The 23,154-nt window shown below is 40.4% G+C and overlaps 2 protein-coding genes across 3 annotated transcripts in view; both read left to right on the top strand.

Annotated features, from left to right (window-relative positions):
* The window catches only part of IPO11 (importin 11), a 69,412-nt gene that overhangs the window by 39,123 nt on the left and 7,135 nt on the right, over nucleotides 1–23,154 (top strand). The window contains exons 24-28 of the mRNA XM_035100450.2: nucleotides 2,250–2,345; nucleotides 5,581–5,694; nucleotides 7,048–7,169; nucleotides 16,661–16,756; nucleotides 18,697–18,781. Of these exons, the coding sequence (XP_034956341.1) occupies nucleotides 2,250–2,345; nucleotides 5,581–5,694; nucleotides 7,048–7,169; nucleotides 16,661–16,756; nucleotides 18,697–18,781 (513 nt within the window). The remainder of the gene's footprint in view (nucleotides 1–2,249; nucleotides 2,346–5,580; nucleotides 5,695–7,047; nucleotides 7,170–16,660; nucleotides 16,757–18,696; nucleotides 18,782–23,154) is intronic.
* Nucleotides 7,178–16,654, top strand: LRRC70 (leucine rich repeat containing 70). 2 transcript variants are annotated; one of them, XM_035100451.2, is made up of 2 exons: nucleotides 7,178–9,374; nucleotides 9,846–16,654. In XM_035100451.2, the coding sequence occupies exons 1-2, from the start codon at nucleotides 9,335–9,337 to the stop codon at nucleotides 11,765–11,767; spliced, it is 1,962 nt and encodes a 653-aa protein (XP_034956342.1). In that variant the 5' UTR covers nucleotides 7,178–9,334; the 3' UTR covers nucleotides 11,768–16,654. The 2 variants fall into 2 exon arrangements, with proteins under 2 accessions (XP_034956342.1, XP_034956344.1); XM_035100453.2 differs by having other exon boundaries at nucleotides 7,178–9,480.

The raw sequence follows: 23,154 nt of genomic DNA, 5'->3' as shown, positions 1-23,154 counted from the left end.
TTGCTGTTCTTGGGATGTAACAAAGTTTTTAAAAGTTAAATTTTCCTCTAGTAACTTCATTGAATATTAATGAACAACTCTGGTGAAGACTTTACTCTCTTCACCATAAGTCAAATGAAGTTTATTTGTTTTAGGGGAGGAGTGGGGAACGTTTGACCCTCCAAATGTTTTGCTCTATAACTCCCATCAGCCCAAGCAAGCATGACCAGTGGCCAGGAATGATGGGAGTTGTGGTTCAGCAACAGCTGGAGAGCCAGAAGTCCCTCACATCTGTTCCAAGGCATAGGTAGGCACTTACAGTTACAGTCATATACTTCGTGTACCCATCTTTCCAAATCACAGAAGGCATCTACAGTGGTGCCTCGCTAGACGAAATTAATTCGTTCCACGGGTCTTTTCTTATAGCGAAAAATTCGTCTAGCGAATCCCATAGGAATGCATTGAATTTTTTTTTAAAAAAATTTTTGCCCATAGGAACGCATTAATTGAATTTCAATGCATTCCTATGGGAAACCGCGATTCGCTAGACAAATTTTTCGTAAAACGAATTCGTCTAGCGAGGCAACCTCCGCTAGAAAAAACCTTTCGTTAAGCGGAAATTTCGTTAAGCAGGGCATTCGTCAAGCGAGGCACCACTGTATTTGGGGAAGGGAGTATTCAAAGAATTAAGCTCCAAAGGCAAGAGCGAGGGAGGAAAAAAACCTCTTGCTTCTAAAATTATTTAGAAGAATTTATAAGCTGCTGAATCAAAGACTCCCTAAGTGAAGTACAGTACAGTGGTACCTCGGGTTAAGAACTTTCCCTCAGGATGAGAACAGAAATCGTGTGGCGGCGGGAGGCCCCATTAGCTAAATCGGTAACTCACGTTAAGAGCAGTTTCAGGTTAAGAACGGATCTCTGGAGCGAATTAAATTCTTAACCAGAGGTACCACTGTATATAGAATAGGTACACACCATTTGATCATGTGTCCAGATAGGCTTGCCAAAACAAATAGGTTTTTTTGCACAAGGATGCCTGTGTAATGTTAACGATAAGATTAAGAATAATATTAAAAATTCTCTTTTTATGAAACCTGTAAATATTTTAATGGCAACTTAGAAACAATTCAAGCTTCAAGCTGTTGAGGACACAGCAGCTATTGCTAAAAGCTTTTTTGTTGTTGTTGGATGTAAACGGTAATATGTTGAGCATGTGTGTATTTTCTAGGAAACTAGAGGGAGACAATTGGAGGATATTAATTAAGATGTTGGAATAGTGCTATTACAGCTTTGCAAATTGGATACTTTTATTAGGATATCTTACTGCAATACTTATTCAATCTTTGTTGTGACTAATAATAATGGAATTTACATAATCACTCAAGTAAAAGTTGGCAAGCAATTAATTTTTCACAAAGCAGTGACAGCAGTCATGATCTTTGTGGCACTTATTGTCTGTGAAAACAAAAGTTTTTGAATCATTTAACATGAAACTTGAAGAAATGCATAAATTCTCACCCCTATTATACCCTATTTTTGTACTTTTTGCTGGTTTTTAGTGCTTTATATTAATGGTTTTGTTGTACAGGTTTGTAATATTTATGTTGCTACAATATATATGAATACAGCACTTAGGGTTTTTTAAAAAAATATTAAGAGGTATAGAAATGATATGTGTTTTGTCTGCATATGTGTAAATATATAGTCACACATATATTACTAAATAAAAATATGTGATTGCTATAGGCGATGGTCTGCTATCTTTCACACCACTCTGATAACATCCACTTTCTCACATTCTCATTTCAGGGCAATGACCATTTCTGTTGCTTAAACTGAAACAGCGCTTTCTGAGTAGTATGCAAGTTTTAAAATAGCCTAATCACCTTTGATCACTAAGTGTAAACCACGGCCACTTAGAGGGATGGCTCTCAGGCATTGTGGATGTGCTTGTGGGTGTGGGTGTTCTCTCCTTGCACTCAATTCAATATTTCCTGTTTTAATCAAACTAGGCCTTTCTGCTAGTAACATAGCAGCAAGCTTTGGTTTCATTAAAATCGGAAGTAATTAATTCAGCCGTGCATGTGAGAGGAGGAGGAAGAAGGAGAGAACACAAATCCCCTTGTCAATACAGACATGGAGAAATGTGGGTATGGATAAGAAAATCCATCCTATTGGTCATTCCACCTTTTCTGTTGATTGAACCAGGAATGATGTACGAGCATTTACTTGAACTGCTTTATAGCCAAAATCTGTATCATGTCTTTCAGGTGGTAGAAAATGTCCTTAAAGTCAATCCAGTGTTGGGCCCTGAAATGTTTCAACCTCTTTTGCCGTCTGTGTTTCAGGGAATTATAAATGGGGAGGTAAGAATTTCTTATTCGTGGCAAATGTCTATCTTTTTTGGAAGTGACATATATCTAGAACAGCTTTAAGAAAGAAAAAAAGTATATGTGTAATCGTAAGTGGAATGTTTCCTTGAAACGTCCACCAACAAATTGCCAACAAAACAACAGGGGCTGAGGTGGCCTTCTTTTTACCCCATGTTCAAGTTTGAAGGTGCCTGGCACAAAATGCCCCACACTTATCTTTCTGAAATTCAGCAATATTCATAAAGGGGCTACCATTCTTGCTATCCAATTAGGCCAATGCTTCAGATTTTTCAAAACTCCAGGCAAAACAGGATCCAATCTGAATATTTTCTTTTGTGCACACTCCTGCTGGAAAGTTCACCATGCTGCTGTTAGCCCTCTCTTAGCCCTTTAAGGCCAAGGAAAACTGCCACAGTAGCATGCTTGGTACCCCTCCTGGTAGTGTTGCTTGTTTCTGGCAGTATGTGGCAGAAAACAGCAATGCCACGATCCTCTGACTATTGCTAAATTGCTTCTGAGGATACGGCCACTGCCTTAAACCCAAAATAATATTAGCAGGTAGTATCATAGAAGATCGAAGGGACCCCGAGGGTCCTCTTGTCCAACCCTCTGCAATGCAGGAATCCTGCTCACAGCCACCCCTGGGTCAGCTTGAACCACCAACCTTCTGGTTAACAGCCAGATGCACTTACCTGTTGTGGTACTATTATTATTATTATGGATAGGATTGCACTGCTACTGTGGATTATTTCCTACAGTATCCGTTTTAAAACTAATTATGGTTTTATTTTTAATATAATTTTTACAGAAACCCCACTTAACAGGAGAGAAATTGCAGTTTACAGTATATTGTGTGTTAAAATGTAGCTCCAGATAAAGTGTTGAAGAGATAATTTTTTGTCTTCATTTGAGTTCTTCATAAAAGAGGGTGTTTTTTTAAAAAATATACATGCTGTACTAAAAATTATACATTCTCATGCTGTTTGGAAGGCATTCTTGCTTCTCCAGGAAGCACATTCCCTGGTGTTGCCTTGGACTTAGCAGAGCATTTGGCTTTTCATAAAATTCTATAATGAAATACTTCCTGAAGGATAGAAATTATCCTTTCCTGTGATGAAAAACAGGAAATTGCAGCAATTCCTGTTGTTTTAAAGAAAAAGAAATTGAGCCAAAAGGATGCCTTTACACAATATTATTTTGATTTCTTATTTGAAATTTCACATCACACAATTGAAACCGTATACTTGTCATTTTGTTTCATTTTTTGCTTGGAATTAGTCTTTCAAATGCAGCAGAACTACTCTTTCTTGTTTAAAGGGTTTTCAATCACTTCTCTGCTAAGCTGTTTCATAGCCCATTTTTCACACGCCAAATGCAACGTCCTCAAATAGCCCATAGCTGATAATAGGATGTGTTAAAATAACATTATTTAACACATCTATCCAGTGATTGTTTTTTGTGTCACTTCACTACACTGTTCCATACAATCTTGGCAATGAAAAGTGTTTCCACTGAGAATAGCAACAATGAGCTACTTGTTGGATTAATAGCACTTTTTTAAAGTAGAGGGGGAAAGCCCTGGTTTATTAGATGGTGAAAACCTAACCGTTATCCATCTTCTTCAACTCCAAAATGGAGGATTCAGAATAATATACATTCCAGCCATAACGTACACTCATGTACAGTTATCAGTGATGAAAAAATTCGATTATGCAAAAAGGTTCTAAGTTTCTTTTGCTTATAATTCTATCTTCTTCCAGCCAGGGGTGCTGTTGTATAAATCTCATCCTCACTGATGAAATTTAGCACTTGCTTCTATCTCATATCTGAAGTTTTGGAACAAACTTTTCCTAATGATGTATACAATGTCAAAAGCAAACTTTGTAACTATTCTGTTGGCCTTTAAATGCAATAACATTTCCTTGGAAATTTATATGTAACCTATACTTTCAGTTATCGTTGCTGTTAAGTAGTATATTGCAATCCAGAGAGTGCGCAGTGTCATTAGCAATAGTGTTATGGGAAGAGAATAATAATAATAATAATAATAATAATAATAATAATAATAATACACCACCCTTCATCCAAAGATGACAGGGCGGTTCACAGCATAAAAATACGAAATGAATACACAAAATACCTAATTTAAAGCAAAACAAACCCATAACCTCCTCTCCCACAAACACATTTAAAAGGCCATAGAATGTTAATCTTCCAGAGGCCTGGTTAAAGAGAAACGTTTTTGCCTGGCATCTGAAGATATGTAATGAAGGTGCCAGGCAAGCCTCCCTGGGGAGAGCATTCCACAAATGGGGAGCAACCACAGAAAAGGCCTGTTGTCATGTTGCCACCCTCTGGACCTCTCACAGACACACACAAAGAAGGGCCTCAGAGGATGACTAGAAAACGGACACAGAAATCTGTAGTTACCAGTGAATTTCTGTGATGGACTAAAGCTAGCAGGACGAGGAAGGCAGTCTCCTGTGCTTAGATATGATGGAGGAGGACCCTCTTCCCGTGAGCCCTAGGCCCTGCAAACCAAAGTAGCATGGCAAAGGACAAACTGGATGGAATGCCGTACAAAGATAGTTCAGTGCTATAGTATTTTCCATCTCCAATTTTCAGCATTGTATGGGCCTTTTATATCAAATAGTTGGGAATTGTCTGCCAAATAGGGAGGATGTGGCTGCCTTCTTTATCTCACAGGGTATTGTTTGAACATCAGCGACGGTACTTTAAGTTACTGTTTACACTGCTAAACTGTCCAGGTCAGTACAGTGGTGCCTCACTTAACGAATGCCCTGCTTAATGAAATTTCCGCTTAACAAAATGTTTTTTCTAGCGGAGGTTGCCTCGCTAGACGAATTCGTTTTACGCAAAAATCGTCTAGCGAATCGCGGTTTCCCATAGGAATGCATTGAAATTCAATTAATGCGTTCCTATGGGCAAAAAAAATTCAATGCATTCCTATGGGATTCACCAGACGAATTTTTCGTTATAAGAAAAGACCCATTTAACGAATTAAATTCGTCTAGCGAGGCACCACTGTATTTGCTTAAAATAGGAAGTGATTTGATTATAATTGATGCCCGTGCATGTTAATTCGTGGTGTGCTATTAGATTTCTAACTTGTTTGATGGTTCTCTTGTTCATTTTCTGCAGTACGCTTTTATCATGTTTATATTTTTCTGCCTGATAGGAAAGCTAAGATTAACTGTTTTCATTTCAGAGGTACCCAGTTGTAATGTCTACTTACTTGGGAGTCATTGGTAGAGTCTTGTTGCAAAATAAAAGTTTTTTCTCATTGCTTCTGAACCAGATGGCATGTGAGTCTGGCCAGGAGGTAAGCCCTTACATATTACTATGCTGAATTAGTTTTATAAGTTGATTGTACAGATCACCATATTTCCTTCCACCACATAACCTCTCTGGATCCTTCTATTTTGTACTGCATTTGTTCATAGCTATGAACCATAGCTTTCTGAGTCTTCTGGAGAAATATCTTGAGTGCCCACCATGGGCTTTTTAAGACTTTGAAGCTTAAAGCAAAACATCACATTGCTTCAAGACATGCAAGTCTACAGTTTTAGTGCTTAAGGAGCAAATAATCAGGCCACTTCTGATTACTCATCCTTTCCTTGGATGTGGGATCCTGGTCCACATACATAAGCGTAGCTCTTTCCTTCTGATGGTAGACGCTTGTGCCTCATTGGAGGCTGTTCCAGAGGGTGTTCAGTATTCAAGGGGAGCGGGTTTCAGAGATGAGGGGAGCTGCCACTGAAAGAGAAAAGTTGCAGAAAAGCCACAATTATGCAGAATACCACCCACAATTTTTTTGATTCCAGCTGTGGCTCAATATAGGTAGCTATTTATTCAACAAAAATGTCAGTAATAGCACCTGGAGTTTTTAATAAGATAATTGGAAGTATCATTCAGCTGCAGATAAGGAGACATCTGTGTTCACTTTCCCTTTTTAAAAGATCACCATGACTTTTTTTAAACCTATGGTACTCTTGCATTTCCCAGCTAAGTTAAATTAATTTGAATAGCAAACAATATTCTGTTAAAGCAAGTGTTTTCTGTGTGATGCTGACTAATAGCTGGCTTGTTAATTTTCTACTATTTCTATCCAAGGAAATCAAGTTTCACGCAGCAAGGGAGACCCTTAAAGATAAATGTTTTGCGCTGCTTAGCAATCCCATTATAGTCAAATAAATGACAAATTTGAATTGGTTTTTAAAATTGATTTCATAATGGATGAATATACAATCATATGAAGCTACCGAAAATAAAGGATTTTACAAAGTCCACGTTGGCATCCCCTTTTGCAATAGAGCTGATTCAATGGAGTTCTGTTTGAATTTATCCTTGTGAAATGGAACACTAATATTTAACACAATTGTGTGTGTGTGTGTGTGTGTGTGTGTGTGTGTGTGTGTGTACACATGCAGACACAAACACCAGTTATCATTATATATTTATATACATGTGTGTATATGATCATCCCAGTTATAGAGTTAGAATGTTATGCAAAAAACAGATCAAAGTTAATCACTTAGGCTTCTCATAGTAATGAGAACTTCTGTATAAGAAATCTTACTTTTTCATTTCTACCCACCAGTTGTAAAATAGCTAAGTAGTTTGATTACTGTATTGCTTATAAATAAGATTTTCAGCAATCTATTGTTTTTTCTAGCCTCACCAGCTCCTTGGTCACATGATTGAAATGTGGGTTGACCGCATGGACAATATAACTCAGCCAGAGAGGAGAAAACTTTCAGCTTTGGCATTACTTTCCCTTCTGCCATCGGATAATAGGTAAGCAAAGTTTTATATTGCCTGGAGTTCCAAACAGCAACACTCCGTGTCATATCGTATACTACTTTTGGAATCAGGTTCAAATGCATAAGAGGTTACTGTACCAGAAATGCATAAAAGGCCTCTTGGTGTGGAATCATAGAATTGTAGTGTTGGAAGGGACCACGAGGGTGATTCCAAGAAATAAATGTAAAGCATGTTTCAATGTACTGTGTAAACCGTGATTGATTCATTACATTTATATACCACCTTTATCTTCCAAGGAGCGCAAGGTGGTGTGCCCAGTTTCATCCTCACAACAACCCTGTGAGGTGGGTCAGGCTAAGAGATGGTGACTGGCCCAAGGTCACTCAGTGAGCTTCATGGCTGAGTGAGGATTCGAATCCTGCTCTCCCAGGTCCTAGTCCAATGCTCTATCCATGATAGGTCATAGCAAGTATGTTTCCAAAAGAAACTATGAGATGCACATCGTTTGTCTTAGCCTTACTGAGGAGTATTGTTGTCAGCAGTGACTGACAGCGCTTCGTCAGAGTTTCAGGCAGCACCCTTTGCCAGCCCTCCTTCGAGACACTAAGGACTGAACCTGGAACCTTTCACATGCAAAGCATAGGCTGTACAGTTCAGCCACGGCCCTTCCTTCTGGTGATGCTCAGTTTCAGGTTCTAGGCTTTGCCTCAGTTCGCTCATCAATCCCGGGCACGATGACACGAGTAGGCATTGCAAGACTGCCTCCTCACCATGCAGCCAGTTTGTGTATCAAGCTTGCTCACATACTTCTTGAAACATTTGTGCAGTATACCCCCTGAAGCAGGGGTCAGCAAACTTTTTCAGCAAGGGGCCGGACCACTAACCCTCAGACCTTGTGGGGGGCCGGACTGTATTTTGAAGTGGGAAAAAATGATGCAAGAGCACCACGAGCCCCGGTGGCTGCTTTCCTGTGTCTTGTGAGCAGCAGGGGCTGACAGTGGCGGGGCGATGAGCGGCGCACGAAAGAGCTCCGGAGAGGGACTGCTTAAAATGTCGGCTGCTCGAGCGCTGCTGCTGCTGGCACCAACAAAGCCCAGCTGCCTTCCTCCTCTAGGCAGTGCAGGGAGAAGCCAGGAGGAGGGAGGGAGGAGGAGGCGCCACCGCCCCGTGTGAGGGAGAGGTAGGGGGAGGGAATTCTCGGACCGTCTGCGGGCCAGATCCAGAAGGCAATTGGGCCTGATCAGTCTATTTGTCTGCTTCTCCATCATACTGCTGCAGTGCTTCTCTCAGCTAAATGTATTAACTGGAGTAATGTTACAACTTTATTATAACCCCACCTTCCTATGTGCCTACAAATTTAGGATATTGGTGGCAATTAGTTTTGTTTTGAAGTAATTTCATCTTATAAAATGTACAGATACTGCATTAGATCTTCTGCTGATTTGCCAGGTTCTTTTCTAAGCCCTAATTCCTATTGGAAAGAGGGATTCACACAGATCTATTTGCTTATATAGCTCAAAAGCCTCTGCTTACTCCCCAAGGTCCACTTACAGTAAATTTTATGTAATAGCACTGAGAGCTTATGGTACATTTTAGCTAGCAGCACTTTGATATCTTACCTTTTCTATAAATTAGAAATGGTTTCTTTTACAACGGTGTGCCCCATAAAGCAATTCATTAAGTCTCTTCTGCTGCACATTTCCACATTGGTCACCTGAGGCTCTTCCCTGTATGAAAAACGTTTGTGCTCCAATAAAATACAGGTGATAAAAATATTTTACTCAGTATAAAACAAGTACTGTTTGAACTACAGTATTTGATTTGGTGGAATAATACTTTCTAAGTGCTGGAGACAACTTAATAGCATTGTCTTTTTCCTTTCTGTGAACAGTTCCTTTTACTGGTTATAAACTAGTTATAAACACATCATACATTACATTGTTATTATACTTAAATTAGCTTAAGCACATGCAGTCTTTATTATACACAGTCACATAAAGCAAATACGGCCTATATCAGCACTGTGGGAAGACAGATAAATAAATCCAACTGATTTTTAGAGGAAGGAATTGCAGAGACAACCCCCCCCCCAGCCCTTCAGAACTGCAGATAAAATAACTTCCTGTCTCTCAGTTTCCTGTATCCATGGTAACTTTATTTTAACCAGTCATTGTGGAGGAGCCAGTGGGGAAGAGTAGATGCTTCCTGTAGGAACAGTTGCAGAACCTGCAACAAAACGTAAGAAACTAGCCCGTTGTCTAGAAAGTTCTTAAACTCCAGCATATACATGTACAATTAATTTTACTGTGGTACAGAAGAAGATAAAATGAGCATCACATTCTAGGTGAGAACCATTTTAATATACTTTAAACTTGGAATAGTAAAAGTGACATTAAAAGTTTAAAAGTTACCAGTGGGATGAATTTAAGTGGGATGGCTCATTAAAAAGTTGTTAAGGAGCTGCTATCTCTGAAAGCTGTTAGTTTTACATTACTTTTAAATTTTAACTGGTAAGATTGTTAAACCATCTTGTTTATAACCATCTTATAAACTAATAAATTGTAGACATAGTTACAAGCCAGAGAACAATAGTATAAGAGACAACATTCACAAAATAGTAGAAATAGCATTATAATATTGCATGCTTTTATCATAATGAAATCGGAGAGGTTTGAATAAGCATTTTAAAACTTCTCTCCCCCCTGATAGCACAATCAAAGATGACGGGAAAACTCAAAGTCGGGGATATGTGTCAACTTCACCCCTTTGAATTGTTTTGGAATTCTCTTCCTTGTTTACTTCTGTTGCTGATCCAGGATATAATTTGCTGTCCATCTGTTTGCCAACAGTGTAGAGGCAGACAAGCTGACTGCCGTGATTCAGGTCTTTCCATTGTTCCAAAGAATTTCCCACAACATACCGTCTTTGTATATTTAAGTGGGAATAACATCTCACACCTAAATCCAAATGAACTGAAAGGCCTCCGGCAACTCGCTGTGCTACACTTGGATAATTCTAGCATTTTATATGTGTACCCAAAGGCATTTTCTGAATTTAAGAAATTGTGGTACCTACATCTGAATAATAATCAAATAAAACACTTGGATCCTGGAACATTTGAAGGACTTTCAAATCTTCGCTCTTTATACCTGCAGAATAATGAAATAGCTTTTGTTCGCAAGGGATTATTTAGTGATCTTGCTTCAGTTCAATATCTGATGCTGCAAAGTAATCGCCTCAGCATTGTTGGCAGTGGCCTTTTTGTCGGCATGATTAGTCTTCGGATTCTTAACCTAGCGAACAACAGGATTTCGTGGATATCACACTCGGCATTTCGTCACCTTGACAACCTTACATGTTTATACCTTGATGGTAACCATTTAACACGTGTGCCATCAAATGCATTTGCTGCATTGAGCAATCTTAAAAGACTTTCATTGTCACATAACTCGATTGGATCAATACCTCCCTTTGCATTCAGAGGACTTGACAAGCTTCAACATCTATCTCTAAAAAGTGCCAAAATAAAAGCTATCCATGTGAATGGATTTACAGGTCTAAAGAATCTTAAAAAGCTACTTTTGAGCAATAATGATTTGCAAAGCATCAATTCCAGTACCTTTGCATTGTTGGAGGAGTTAATGTTTCTGCAACTCGATAGAAACAAAATAATCAATATTGCAGATAATACATTTGAAAAAATGGGATCCTCTTTGAAGATACTGAATCTGGCATTTAATAATCTTACAGACTTGCATTCTAAAGTGCTTAAGCCTTTGGTCTCTTTAACTCACTTACAGGCAAATCACAACCCTTGGAATTGTAGCTGCAGATTACTTGGGCTAATTAACTGGCTAACATCTTCTTCCATCTCTATTAAAATTCATTGCCAAAATCCTTCCTATTTGCATGGAAGGCACTTGAATTATGCCAACTGGGGTTTGGTTGCAAACTGTATCAATACAACCACAAGACCTGGAATATTCAGGAACGTAAAGCCAGCAGGTATCCATCAAAGTACCACTACTTTATTGATGAGATCGGATAACCCTCCCTCAGGCAATGCAGTTTATGAACGTTCAAAGGATATGGAAGCAAAGACAGTTACATTATGGGCAGAAGTGCCGACCTCATCAGCTGCTCAAAATCTGGATGGAACCTATTCCAGTAGGAAGCTGAGACAGGAAGCTATAGTGTTCTCAGTGCTAACGGTGCAAATACCAGCGCAGAATATACCTGTTAGTTTGACCATGGAAGAAAGCAGAGCATCTCCTCCAGAATCTACTTCTATCTCCTTGAAAACATCTCTAATCTGCACACAGCAGGTAGAGAAACTACATCAGGCATTTGACATTTTATTAACCTTTTTTATTTTGGCCTGTGCTGTGATCTTCCTTTTGATCTGCAAAATCATTCAGTTCAGACAGAAGCTCAAAGAGCAAAATGACTCTGACAACGGAATACGATACTATGGCTTTTATCAAGCTGGAAGCTACAGCATAGCGGATCCAACTCAGCCTGTACCTCAGCGCTCACTGGGAAGTTCAGAACTGGACCACAGTCAGCCTCCTAAACCAGCAGCACTTCAAAGCCAAGCACAGGTCATCTTATTTGAACATTCTGCATTGTAATATACTCAGCAGGGATTTTTGTGGCTGCATGTATGAAGTCTATAAACAGCAGCAGCGTGAGATATTTTGTAGATAAATGTTCAACAACTGATACGCGGGGGTGGGGGTGGGAATCTAGTCTGTCTTTTTCAAATATTGTCATATTTGCTGTCATTTTAATTGCTGTTTTTTCGTATGAAACGTAAGTTTTTGTGTATTTATGTGTGTACACATACAGACTTGAGGGCCACTGCTTGCATCACCAACCTCTCTCCCCACCCCTTGTTAAACCCACCTACCCTCTAGACTTCACCAGCCCTTCTTCACCCAGTACTAACCCATTAGACCAAGGGTGGGAAGCCTTTGAGGCTCCAACAGCATGGGCCACCTTTAACAGGCAGTCAGGGCAAGTCATCTGTCAATCACATAGCACAGGCATAGGCAAACTCGGCCCTCCAGATGTTTGGGGACTACAATTCCCATCATCCCTGACCACTGGTCCTGTTAGCTAGGGGTGATGGGAGTTGTAGTCCCAAACATCTGGAGGGCCGAGTTTGCCTATGCCTGACATAGCATACTTGGTGCATGATGGACAAGCGGTGCTGCCCCACTTACCTGTCCAAATCCTGACACCAGTGGTTGAAAGCCTGACTCGTGCTGATCCTTCCAGCCTTTTGTGATCCTCTCCAGCTTTTCTTCTCCCCTCCCCCCCCACGATGTTGGAGGTGCAAAGGAGTGTCAGCTCCACCTACTGCCCTTGTGAATCCTCCCATGCCCTGAGACCTCACCAAGCCTTCTTTGCCCCTCCCCCCCCAGCTAGATCTTTTTCCGTGAGGAGGAGGGGACAGCGGCAAATGACCCAGGCGAGTTATAGAGGAATAGTTATGAAGGCTGGGTCAACTCCATCCTGCTTTCCTGTTGCCCATTGAAACAGCTCCCATGAGGTGGGCAACAGTGGTGGCGATAGAGCATGAGGAGCTGCCCCAGCCTGTCATGACTGAAACCTCTACTGCATGACTGGGCTGGCCACTGCTGATGTGAAGGCCTGGCAGCTCTCAGAAGGCTGTTGTCACACTGTAGCTTGCAGCGCCATCTGTCTGCCACCAAGCTAACTGCTGCATGACAACAGCCTTAGGCTAAAATATCATGGGAGATATACATTTCCATTTTGTTCTATCTGCCTGTGGAAAACCATTCCTCGAGAACTAACTTTGCACCCCTATGTGTTCAGCCACCGATATCAGATGTTAAGTCCTTGTCTATCAGGATCTTAGAGTTTTCAAATATTTATTTGTATTAAATGATTCATAGGAGCACTACAAGGCAGCTTACAAATGAGTAAGTAAAACTGAACTGTAGCTGGCAGCATCATGAAGCTCAATTACTTGTAGAACTAAATAGCTTTTATCGGGGAGAGACTGTGATATAACAGAAACATTGTAATGCACTATGCTACTCAACAGAGACAGCATTCTAACAGGACAGGTATGTTTGTTCTAATGAACTGTTTTATGTGTATGTAAAGTCTGTCGCCAATGTATCATCTGCCTGCATTTCCCCTGTGACAGATCTTTGTCCTGGATACATAGACAGAACTAACTAAAGTTAGAAATTTATAAGAAAGTCTGTTTATATTGTAAGAAATACTACATTTTGCAGTTTCTCGTATCACAAACTGACGATATTTTTTTGAGAGATGCATTTTATCTGTGGAACGTCTTAATATTAAACTGCAGTAGCTGGAAAAATGGAATGGGAGAGCAACATCCTAGTACTTATCTGGGTAGAGAGCTGAAAGAGCCAGTGCTAACATGGTTGCTTGTGATAATGGGATTCCATTCCAAATAGATGACATGAATCTTTGTAATGAATTATGCTTTAGTCGAGTACCATTGACTCTGTAACTGTTGTTTGTTAATCAGATGGGTAAAGTGGATTAGGTAATTATAGCATCCAAAAATTCTACTCAGATTGCCTTGACAACATGAAAAACTTGTGTGGCTACCCACTCTGTTTTCAGAAGGGCATACAGGCCCATGTACATGTCTGTCATGGCATAAATTGAGTTTTGTGATTCCTGCATTTGAGCTATAGATGACACTTGGGGGCTGCCTCTCAACTCTACAATTCTGTGACCATTATCTGTGCCTGCTGGAGAGTTAAGTGTGCACACCTGTTTTCTGTGATTTTTCCAACTCCCTTTGTGGTGGAAGAATCACAAGAATGAAATACATTCAAGAAGATATCAATATGCACATAACACCAGAAGAGCAGTGGTGGGCCTATGTCTGTTAACACAAAATGCATTACTACATTCGAGGCAAGCCAGCACGTATTTTCAAGCAGATCTGACAGTTCCTTTCCGAAAATGGAAAAGGCCTATCCATACTACTGTACTGAGGCTATCTCAATCATACCTGAGGAGTGTGCAAAGTTAACGACATAAAACCAGTTTTGTCTTGGAAGTATTTCAAAGATGATTTTTCAAGGTTGCCAGCAGCATTCCCTAAATCATAGAAACCCGAATTCAAAGACTTGTATAAGAGAAGAGGATCAAGCTTAATTGGTTAGAGTGTGGTGCTGATAACACCAAGGTTGCAGGTTCTATCCCTGTTAAGGGACAGTTGCATATTTCTGCCTTGCCGGGGGTTGGACTAGATGATCCTCAGGATCCCTTCCAACTCTGCAATTCTATGACTCTACTGCTACTCCACCCAAAATCCTCTACACATCACTGACCCTAGCCTTCTGATCAACTTATATAATGCTGCGATGTGCCTTGATCAAGGTGTATTCAGAACCGAAATACTGGGTTGTTTAGCACTAGGATCCGACTGATACTTTTAAACATTGTTTGGCTGAACACAAACCTCCTCATGATCAGGAACCCTTCTAAAGGGAGCTTCTAGGTACATCGAGCTGAATGTACTTAGAAACTCTCTTCAAACCTTCCTACTGAACATATGAAGGCCTGAAGTTCAGCCATCATGTGGGAACACAGGGGTTTCTTGTGCATGCCACTGCTCCCTCTTCAAGCCCTCACGTGTTTGCTCAAATGCCCAAATAGAGCTACAGTTGTCTGCTCCTTATTTGTTTATTTTGAAGCATTTTTACTCCATCTTCAGCTGAACTGGCTCTCTCACAAGAAATAAAAGCAAGACCGTTTCTGCCTGCAGTCTCATGATCTAAAAGGCACTACCCCAAAGGGAAAAGGGATGTGAAAGAAAACAAGCAGACTCGAGCACCAATTCTCAAAGTTAAACACTAGTTCTTATAATGGCCATCTGGAATGGAAACAATTCACAGAGAGGACGTCAGTAAAGTTCATCTCCCTAATCTTTACTAAATAAATGTTTCTGTCATATAAAGGCAATGACCATCTCACACAGGCGTTCTGTTCTCTCACAGAGCTAGATTTTCCTGAAGATAGGGAGTGATTGTTAAACCACTTGGAACTTCAGCCCTATCAGGAAAATAAGGGTCTTTTAACAACTGAGCGCCCTTAGCAAGCTATAGTTGCCAGGATTCGTTTGTGGGAAGCCATGAGCATTTAAAGTGATATGATACTGCTTTAAATTTATAGTGCTGGTGAACCCTTACGCTGTAATCCTAACTACGGCTAGAAGAGTTTGGATTTTATATCCCGCTTTATCACTACCCTAAGGAGTCCCAAAGCAGCTAACAATCTCCTTTCCCTTCCTCCCCCACAACAAACACTCTGTGAGGTGAGTGAGGGTGAGAGACTTCAGAGAAGTGTGACTAGCCCAAGGTCACCCAGCAGCTGCATGTGGAGGAGCGGGGACGCAAACCCGGTTCACCAGATTACAAGTCCATTGCTCTTAACCACTACACCACACTGGCTCTCAGAAGTCCTACTGAACTCAGCGGTGCCTACTCTGAAGTAACTGGGGTTAGAATTGCACCCATAACCTGGGCTGTTGCTTTTAAAATGAAAGATTCTGGAGGGAGAAATACGTTCCTGAGATTCAATAAAATGCTTATGCTTCTAAAAGTCACCATCTTCTTGCATTGCGTTTTGTTTTTATATTCCCCTTCATTGGTGAAACCCCTGGACATGAAGGAAGTGCAAGAAATGAAAAAGGTCACCTTTGTAGCAGCCATAATAGATAGAGAGAGACGCACCCTCCTGAGATGGGATCAGGCTGACAGATTAGGTCCTTCACATTCATTAATTCTGAGCTCTAACCACAAGTTGTGGACACTGAGCAACAATTTCAGAGATGAGTGTCTGCATCTTGAATTTAATTGTACGCACGACATACCAGTGCTATTACTAATTCAAGTTGCCACAGAGCAAGCCATGCATTTAAAGATTTTCCTCCGATCCACAGGGAAATCAGCACTTCAGATGAGGATTCCCTGTGAATTGATATTCAAGATCAGATCCTCAGTTATCATTCCCATTGATGGGCCCCCTCCGTATAGCACTTGGGGCGGTGTACACATTTCATTTCTTCTGTTTTTAATTGGGTTCACATGCAGGCATGACAGATGTTCGGTGCTGTCAGTTTTAACACTGACTGCTTGGGGCAAGAGGATTGATTCCAGCCCACCCCCTTTCCTCCAATATGTGATTGGCACTGTCAGAGCTAACCACGCCAAACCTGTTTGGCAGGTAAATGCTTGGAGCCAGTTATTTGGGGGGGGGGGAGAGGGCTGTGCCAGTGTGTTTTCCTGCTGTGTGTTCTCTCGTTTTCCCTATGGCCAGTTTTGCAGCTGCCTACGAGGCAGAAACAACAGAAGTTTCCGTAGTTTTGAGTTGCTGCTTGCGAGTGTGCTCGGCTAAGCTCTAAATTAAAGGAAGTCGATCTCCAGAGGTGTTGCCTTTAAAAAGTGCCGAGGAAATGTCCTGTTTAGTTAGTTGAGCTAAACCGTTTCCCTGTTCTTTTCCAGTGTTATCCAAGACAAATTTTGCGGCATCATAAACATTTCCGTAGAAGGGCTTCACGATGTCATGACTGAAGACACGGAAACAAGAACTTTCAAAGAGTTAAGTGAAATGCTTGATTTGTTTGCGCCCGCTGCATTTGATAAGCTGCCAAAATCATCTTGGCGCAACCTTGTTTACGAATGTTAAGATGAAATTTGTATGCTTTGATACTTACGGTGATAGTGTGAACTAGTGTGGCAGTTCTAGATTGCTAATGCCTTAATAGAGGTTGGCTCATAAATGTAAGTAATCATTTTGCATTCAAGTTTTATGTACATTCACTGACAAATGTCCATATTTATGTGACAGGTAGGTAGCCGTGTTGGTCTGAGTCGAAGCAAAATAAAAAAATTCCTTCAGTAGCACCTTAAAGACCAACTAAGTTTATATTTTGGTATGAGCTTTCGTGTGCATGCACACTTCTTCAGATACCGTATCTGAAGAAGTGTGCATGCACACGAAAGCTCATACCAAAATATAAACTTAGTTCATATTTATGTGTGCGCACTTTTTTGTACAGATGAGCAAGATTTGTACTTGCATCGATATCATTGCTTATAAAGCCTGCTTAAATATGCCTCTCATTTGGATTTACGGAACTTAACTTGTTCTGTATGCAATTATTGAAGGATTTTAAAGTAGCCAATTAGGAGCATAGATTTTTAGCTAATGTAGTGCTAACAAACCATTCCGACAGCACAAAGATTTATGCTTGTGCAACCGGAACACCCCCCCCCCAAGCAAATTCGGAGAGCTTTTGGAGAAAGGAGAGGTGGGGGGGGTCCTGCTGCACAAGCTTAAATTCCTGTGCAGATGAGACAGTTACTACACTGAATATGGGCAAAAAAACCCAAAAAACAACAACCTGCCTTAGACCAAGTCAGGCCATTGGCCCATCTAGCTCAGTACTGTCTCCGCTGATTGGCTGTGGTGCTCCAGGCACCAGGCTGAGGTTGTTGGTTTGTTTGGTTGCATGATATCTGCACATGGGTTCAGAAACGACAAAAAAAAAAATTCTCTTACGTGTAATAGCGTATAACCAGTGTGGTGTAGAGTGGGACCTGGGAGACCAAGGTTCAAATTTCCACGCAACCATGAAGCTCACTGGGTGGCCTTGGGGCAGTCACTGCCTCTCAGCCTAACCTACCTCGCAGGGGAGGGGGAGAGCTATGTATGCCACCTTGGAGAAAATGGTGGGGTATAAATGCAATAAATAAATAAAAATGCCTGCAGAGGAAAGCAGCAATTACAGAAGACATTGGCATGTTACAAGCATACACTCTTCACTTCCACCTGAAAGTATTGTTCTGTTGTGTTTTCCTTATATGTTTTCACTCATCCTCATTGAGAGATTTCTGTTATGATTGCTCTGGGTGCCTGACTCATGAACTCTGCTTATACAATTTATCATGAGATTACAATTCCAGAGACAGGGAAGTAGAGCACTGATCAATGGGGCTTTTGCATTTATTGCCTTCTGCCTAAGTTTCCTTAGCTCGGTGTCTGGGGTAACAATCTTGTTGCCTGTATCCAAAAGAATTTGGAGTGATATATCAGTGTATCTGATGAAGTGTGCATGCACACGAAAGCTCATACCAAAATAAAAACTTAGTTGGTCTTTAAGGTGCTACTGAAGGAATTTTTTTATTTTGCTATAAACAAAGTTAAAGAAGCAGTGCAGGTTCCCTCTTGTGTTTATCTATTTGTGAACAGGTAAATGTTGTTCTTTGTTTTATACCCTTGCTTTGAAGCCCTCACACTCCACGGAGCTTTAAAAGTTACAAAACAAATCTTTAAGGATCCAATCGCAGACCGAAAGATAACATAACGTTGCATTTGTGACCTTGCGTTGCAAGCACAATTCCCTTTGTACAGTGAACCTATACAAGGATGCAACAAACAGTTTGAATGAGAAGACAAAAAAAAGTATATTAGACTTTTAACTTCTCTTGGCATGCCTAAGTTGAAAGCCCTAATTTATTTGCATCCTGATTTTTAGTTGCATGCTGATGTCTCTTTCTGAAGAGCCCAAACTGACGGAAGAAGACGAGCCTCCCACAGAGCAAGACAAAAGGAAAAGGATGGTACGTGTCCAGCACTTCGAGTGTCGAAAGATGTAATTTAGCCATGCACAGACCAACTTTTTTGTTCCTCGGTTTAATTGTTATCATGTCCATAATTCCTGGGGGGCAAATACTAGATAACTGGTGATAATTTTATTAACCAATGGTTCCACATAGTAGGGACTGGCATTTGGTTCATTCTCCCTCCTCTGAGTGAGCAGCTGGTGTGAATTTGGTGCTCCATGCTAGCAGAGACACAAAAAACATGATTCTGTCCTAAAGGGGGTAGGAAGATCACATGAAGAAGTCCTTGTGTGTGACTCGGCAAGAGAGCTTGCTATCCTAGCAACTGAGTGCTAGTCCCAGCTCATAGGGCAAGGAATAGGAATGTTCATACTCCCGTTTGAAACAGATGAGGAAGTTCATCCTGATGCTAGTTTGCTTTCATGCCCAGTTTTTAAATTAGGCTTATTTCAAATCATTTCCCTTTCCTGATTATGAAGATCGTGGGAACCACCAGCTATAATGATAGGCTAACAGAATGAGGAAGGAGTCAGTAATTGTCATGCATGTGGACACCAATGTCACTGAGATTTGACCACTGGCCCCCAAACCATGGGCATCCGTATGCTCTTGCTTCACTGGTCAATAATACTTCACCATATATCCAGTTCCTTTAGAATGTGTTCTGCAAAAGAAGGGGTGGGGAGTGTTCGCTTGTCATTTAATATTATCTCAAATACTGATTATGTTCCTCACTGCTGAAAAATCCAGTTGTGTTCTCTCAACACAACTCTATCATCTACAAATTGAAACTCTGCAGCTCTAATTGGCCCTGCACATGACAGGAATAACATTCTTGAAAATGCTTCGTTGGAGACCCTGAATTATAAAAGTTCTACTTGATAATCTAAATATAGTTTCAGGGTTCTCATGCCTATATTTCTAATGGCTTCACACTACAAAATGTTACAGCACATAGACAATGATCAGAAATACGATGGAACTATTTTAGGATTCCATATTGAGAGACAGCCATGCTTCCGTGAAGTGCATGTAGTTGCCCTAGTTTCTGTAACCACCCAATGAGTCACAAATGTCTATATTATAATTAAGCAAGATACAGTGATTAGAACTATAACTCCGGGGAGGTTTATGGTTTTGTTTCTGTGGGGAAAGATGACTCAGATGAGAGAAACAAATACTGTCTTTGCTGGGTTGTTCACACCTGAATCCTAGACATGTTAGCACATACCGGTAAGTATGGCCTGCTAGGTTAAATGGAGCAGACCTCCAAGTGGGTGTGCATAAGTTTGCAGCTTCAGAGTTAGATATGTTTTACTTATAAGCCTATAGCTTAAAAATGTTACAGCAGTATGAAGCACTAATCATCATTAATGAAGAATAGAAGCGGAAGAAAAACATAGTCTAACATGCTGGAATAAAAGACATATTTTGTATAAGACAGAAGTAAGGCAAAGGGAGAATATTCCTCTATATGAACGACAATAAATAGAAAATTACTATCCAGGCTCATTAATGGATCCCCTCCCCCTACTTATCAAAGGTTCTAATGAGGTTTGTGGGGTTTGCTGAAAACTTGGCTGGTTTACCTAGGCCTTTCCTGGCCGCTAATTCTAGGTATATTACACTTGAACTGCTGGCACCAACACGGAAGGGAACAGAGAAACAGAAATAACTGAGTTGTGAAATGTCTCAACTTGTGAAGTTAGACTGTAGTACTTTAAAGTTTGGTGAAGAATGCCTCCTGTTGGCTAAGTGAAGAACTATCACAAACCATAGGAATTAGAATGACAATAATTCCATTTTTTTGTCATAAAGTTAAAATCATTTAACATAAGTAGATTTAGTGACTGCTAAGCCAGTTAAAGTTGCAATGCTTCTTTGGTTTTTGAGAGCTTCTGCTTTTTCGTTGAATCTGAATGGCCTTGTTTGTGATTAGAATTAAGATTTGATTTGATTGGTGGTCCTCACCAAAATTTCTGGGAGTCATTTTAGCACTGAAATCCTAAATCATCACAAATTGTATTCATACAGACAAAAAGACATTTGTGTGTTGTGAGTGTTTATTATGCTTTGAGTTAGCTATTTGATTTCTATTCTACTCGCATTCATTCCAAATGAACATTTCGTACCGTAATTTTAAATTTTAAATACATATATCTTGCCGTCCATGTGCGCACACAAAAAAGCCCTCAGCTACTAACGTGATCTCCAGGTGGTTGGATTTAGATGCTAAAAACCACATAGTAGCCTCTTTGGAATTTTACTCTGTGGCAGGTACAACCATATGAGTAGCAGTCATTCACAACCTCTGACTCATAGAGCAAAACCCTATCATAGCTGTTCCAAAACACACACACACACACACACACACACACACACAAATGTGTTTTAACACTTGATCCAGCCATGTTGTGGGATACTATTAGAACCTCCTCTCCTTATGATAAGCACTTAAGGGGCTATTGCATAACTCCCAGTTGCCTGAATACACACTTTATCATGTGTTTGCAGTTGATTTGTAGTAAGAATTTTTCAACTGGTTCAGAGTACATGGATTTTTATGCTGAGATTCCGAGGCGAAAACTAGACACTGGGTGTAATTGAACATTACCATGGCTTGCTGTGAATGCACATGGCTTAGTTGTGCATGCTGCTGAATCATTCCTGTTTGGCTTAAAGCACAAATCTTGGCTTGCCATGGTTTGTGAACCTGTGTTCATGGTTTGCTTCTCTCCAAACAAACCAGAGTGCCGGGCCAAGATTAGTTTGGCTTCTTTTGGAGAAACGAGCATTGGTCCACATGCCCTTGTAGACAAAAGCCAAGGTTTGTTCTTTCCAGTTCAGTGAAGGGAGGAGAGAAATGGGAGCAATTCAGCAACACACTCACTGCTTGTTCATGATAAGCCATGGTATGTCTCAGAGCAGAGACATCACCTTGCCGACAAAGGTCCGTATAGTTAAAGCTATGGTTTTCCCAGTAGTGATGTATGGAAGTGAGAGCTGGACCATAAAGAAGGCTGATCGCCGAAGAATTGATGCTTTTGAATTGTGGTGCTGGAGGAGACTCTTGAGAGTCCCATGGACTGCAAGAAGATCAAACCTATCCATTCTTAAGGAAATCAGCCCTGAGTGCTCCCTGGAAGGACAGATCGTGAAGCTGAGGCTCCAATACTTTGGCCACCTCATGAGAAGAGAAGAATCCTTGGAAAAGACCCTGATGTTGGGAAAGATTGAGGGCACTAGGAGAAGGGGACGTCAGAGGACAAGATGGTTGGACAGTGTTCTCGAAGCTACGAACATGAGTTTGACCAAACTGCGGGAGGCAGTGCAAGACAGGAGTGCCTGGCGTGCTATGGTCCATGGGGTCACGAAGAGTCGGACACGACTAAACGACTAAACAACAACAACAATGTCTCAGATTTTGTAATGGTAGCCAATGGCATAGGAAAGATGAGGAGACTCAGGGCTGTTGCTTTTTGTAAGCTCTAGTTCCAGCCTTACAATTCCTTATATTGTAGTAGGAAAAAATATAATCTTGCTTATTAGAACCAGAAATATATATTAAAATCCCTATTTTGTGACTTAATCTTTGTTTAGCATAATATGCTTTAAAAATCTTTAAGAACATGCTGATTAATCATGAGCAATTTTTATTTGCAGGATTTAATAGCATTACATTAGGAATTGTGGTTTGTTTAGGTTTCCCCCCCATTCTACACTGTAATACACTCTAATTGAGAAATACATTAATGACTGAAATAATTTGTCTCTTTGTAATGATTGATTTCAAAGAGTATAATTAGGTTACCTCTCAAATCTCATTAGCATCATATTTCACTTGATTTTTGACATTTTCGATACATTCTTCATTGAGTGTAATTGAAATAAAATTATTGTTCCAGCACTTTTTAATGGGGGCTGGTATGAACCGTATATATTAATAAAAGGAAGGAGACTTTGGGGTAAGGGTATTGTTGAGCTCACCTGGGGGGAGGAAGCATTTTATAACTCTTACATGGATTAGATGATCAAATCCTGGCTTAATAAGCCAGACATACACAGAGCCAACTTTAAAGTTGCGAAACGAGAAGCAAAGCAGTTGTGCGGGGGGTCCATAAAGCTTGTACACGCCAGAATTTAATCATCCAAACACGTATACTAATTTTATTTCTTTCATTTTAGTCAAGATGCTCTAAAATTAAGGAGCTTTAGAAATATATATTGCCTCTTTGAAGGAGCACTCCCCAAAGCAAGTCCTAAAAGGAGGTTGCGTATGTGTAAACAAATATAGATTTTTTTTCATAGAAGGTACATTATAAAATATTGACTGTGTTTCCACCTGATAGTGTATGTAAATTATGCTAGAA

Source organism: Zootoca vivipara, chromosome 11 (assembly GCF_963506605.1).
Source record: "Zootoca vivipara chromosome 11, rZooViv1.1, whole genome shotgun sequence".
NCBI lineage: Eukaryota > Metazoa > Chordata > Lepidosauria > Squamata > Lacertidae > Zootoca > Zootoca vivipara.
The sequence above is the reverse complement of the archived record's forward strand: the minus strand, read 5'-3'. Positions and strand labels throughout refer to the sequence as shown.

Bases quoted from the DNA above. Each gene is read 5' to 3' on its own strand.
- LRRC70 (XM_035100451.2), top strand. From the start codon at position 9,335: ATGCTTCCTGTAGGAACAGTTGCAGAACCTGCAACAAAAC. The intron at 9,375-9,845 runs GTAAGAAACTAG...CCCCCCTGATAG, and splicing joins TGCAGAACCTGCAACAAAAC to CACAATCAAAGATGACGGGA.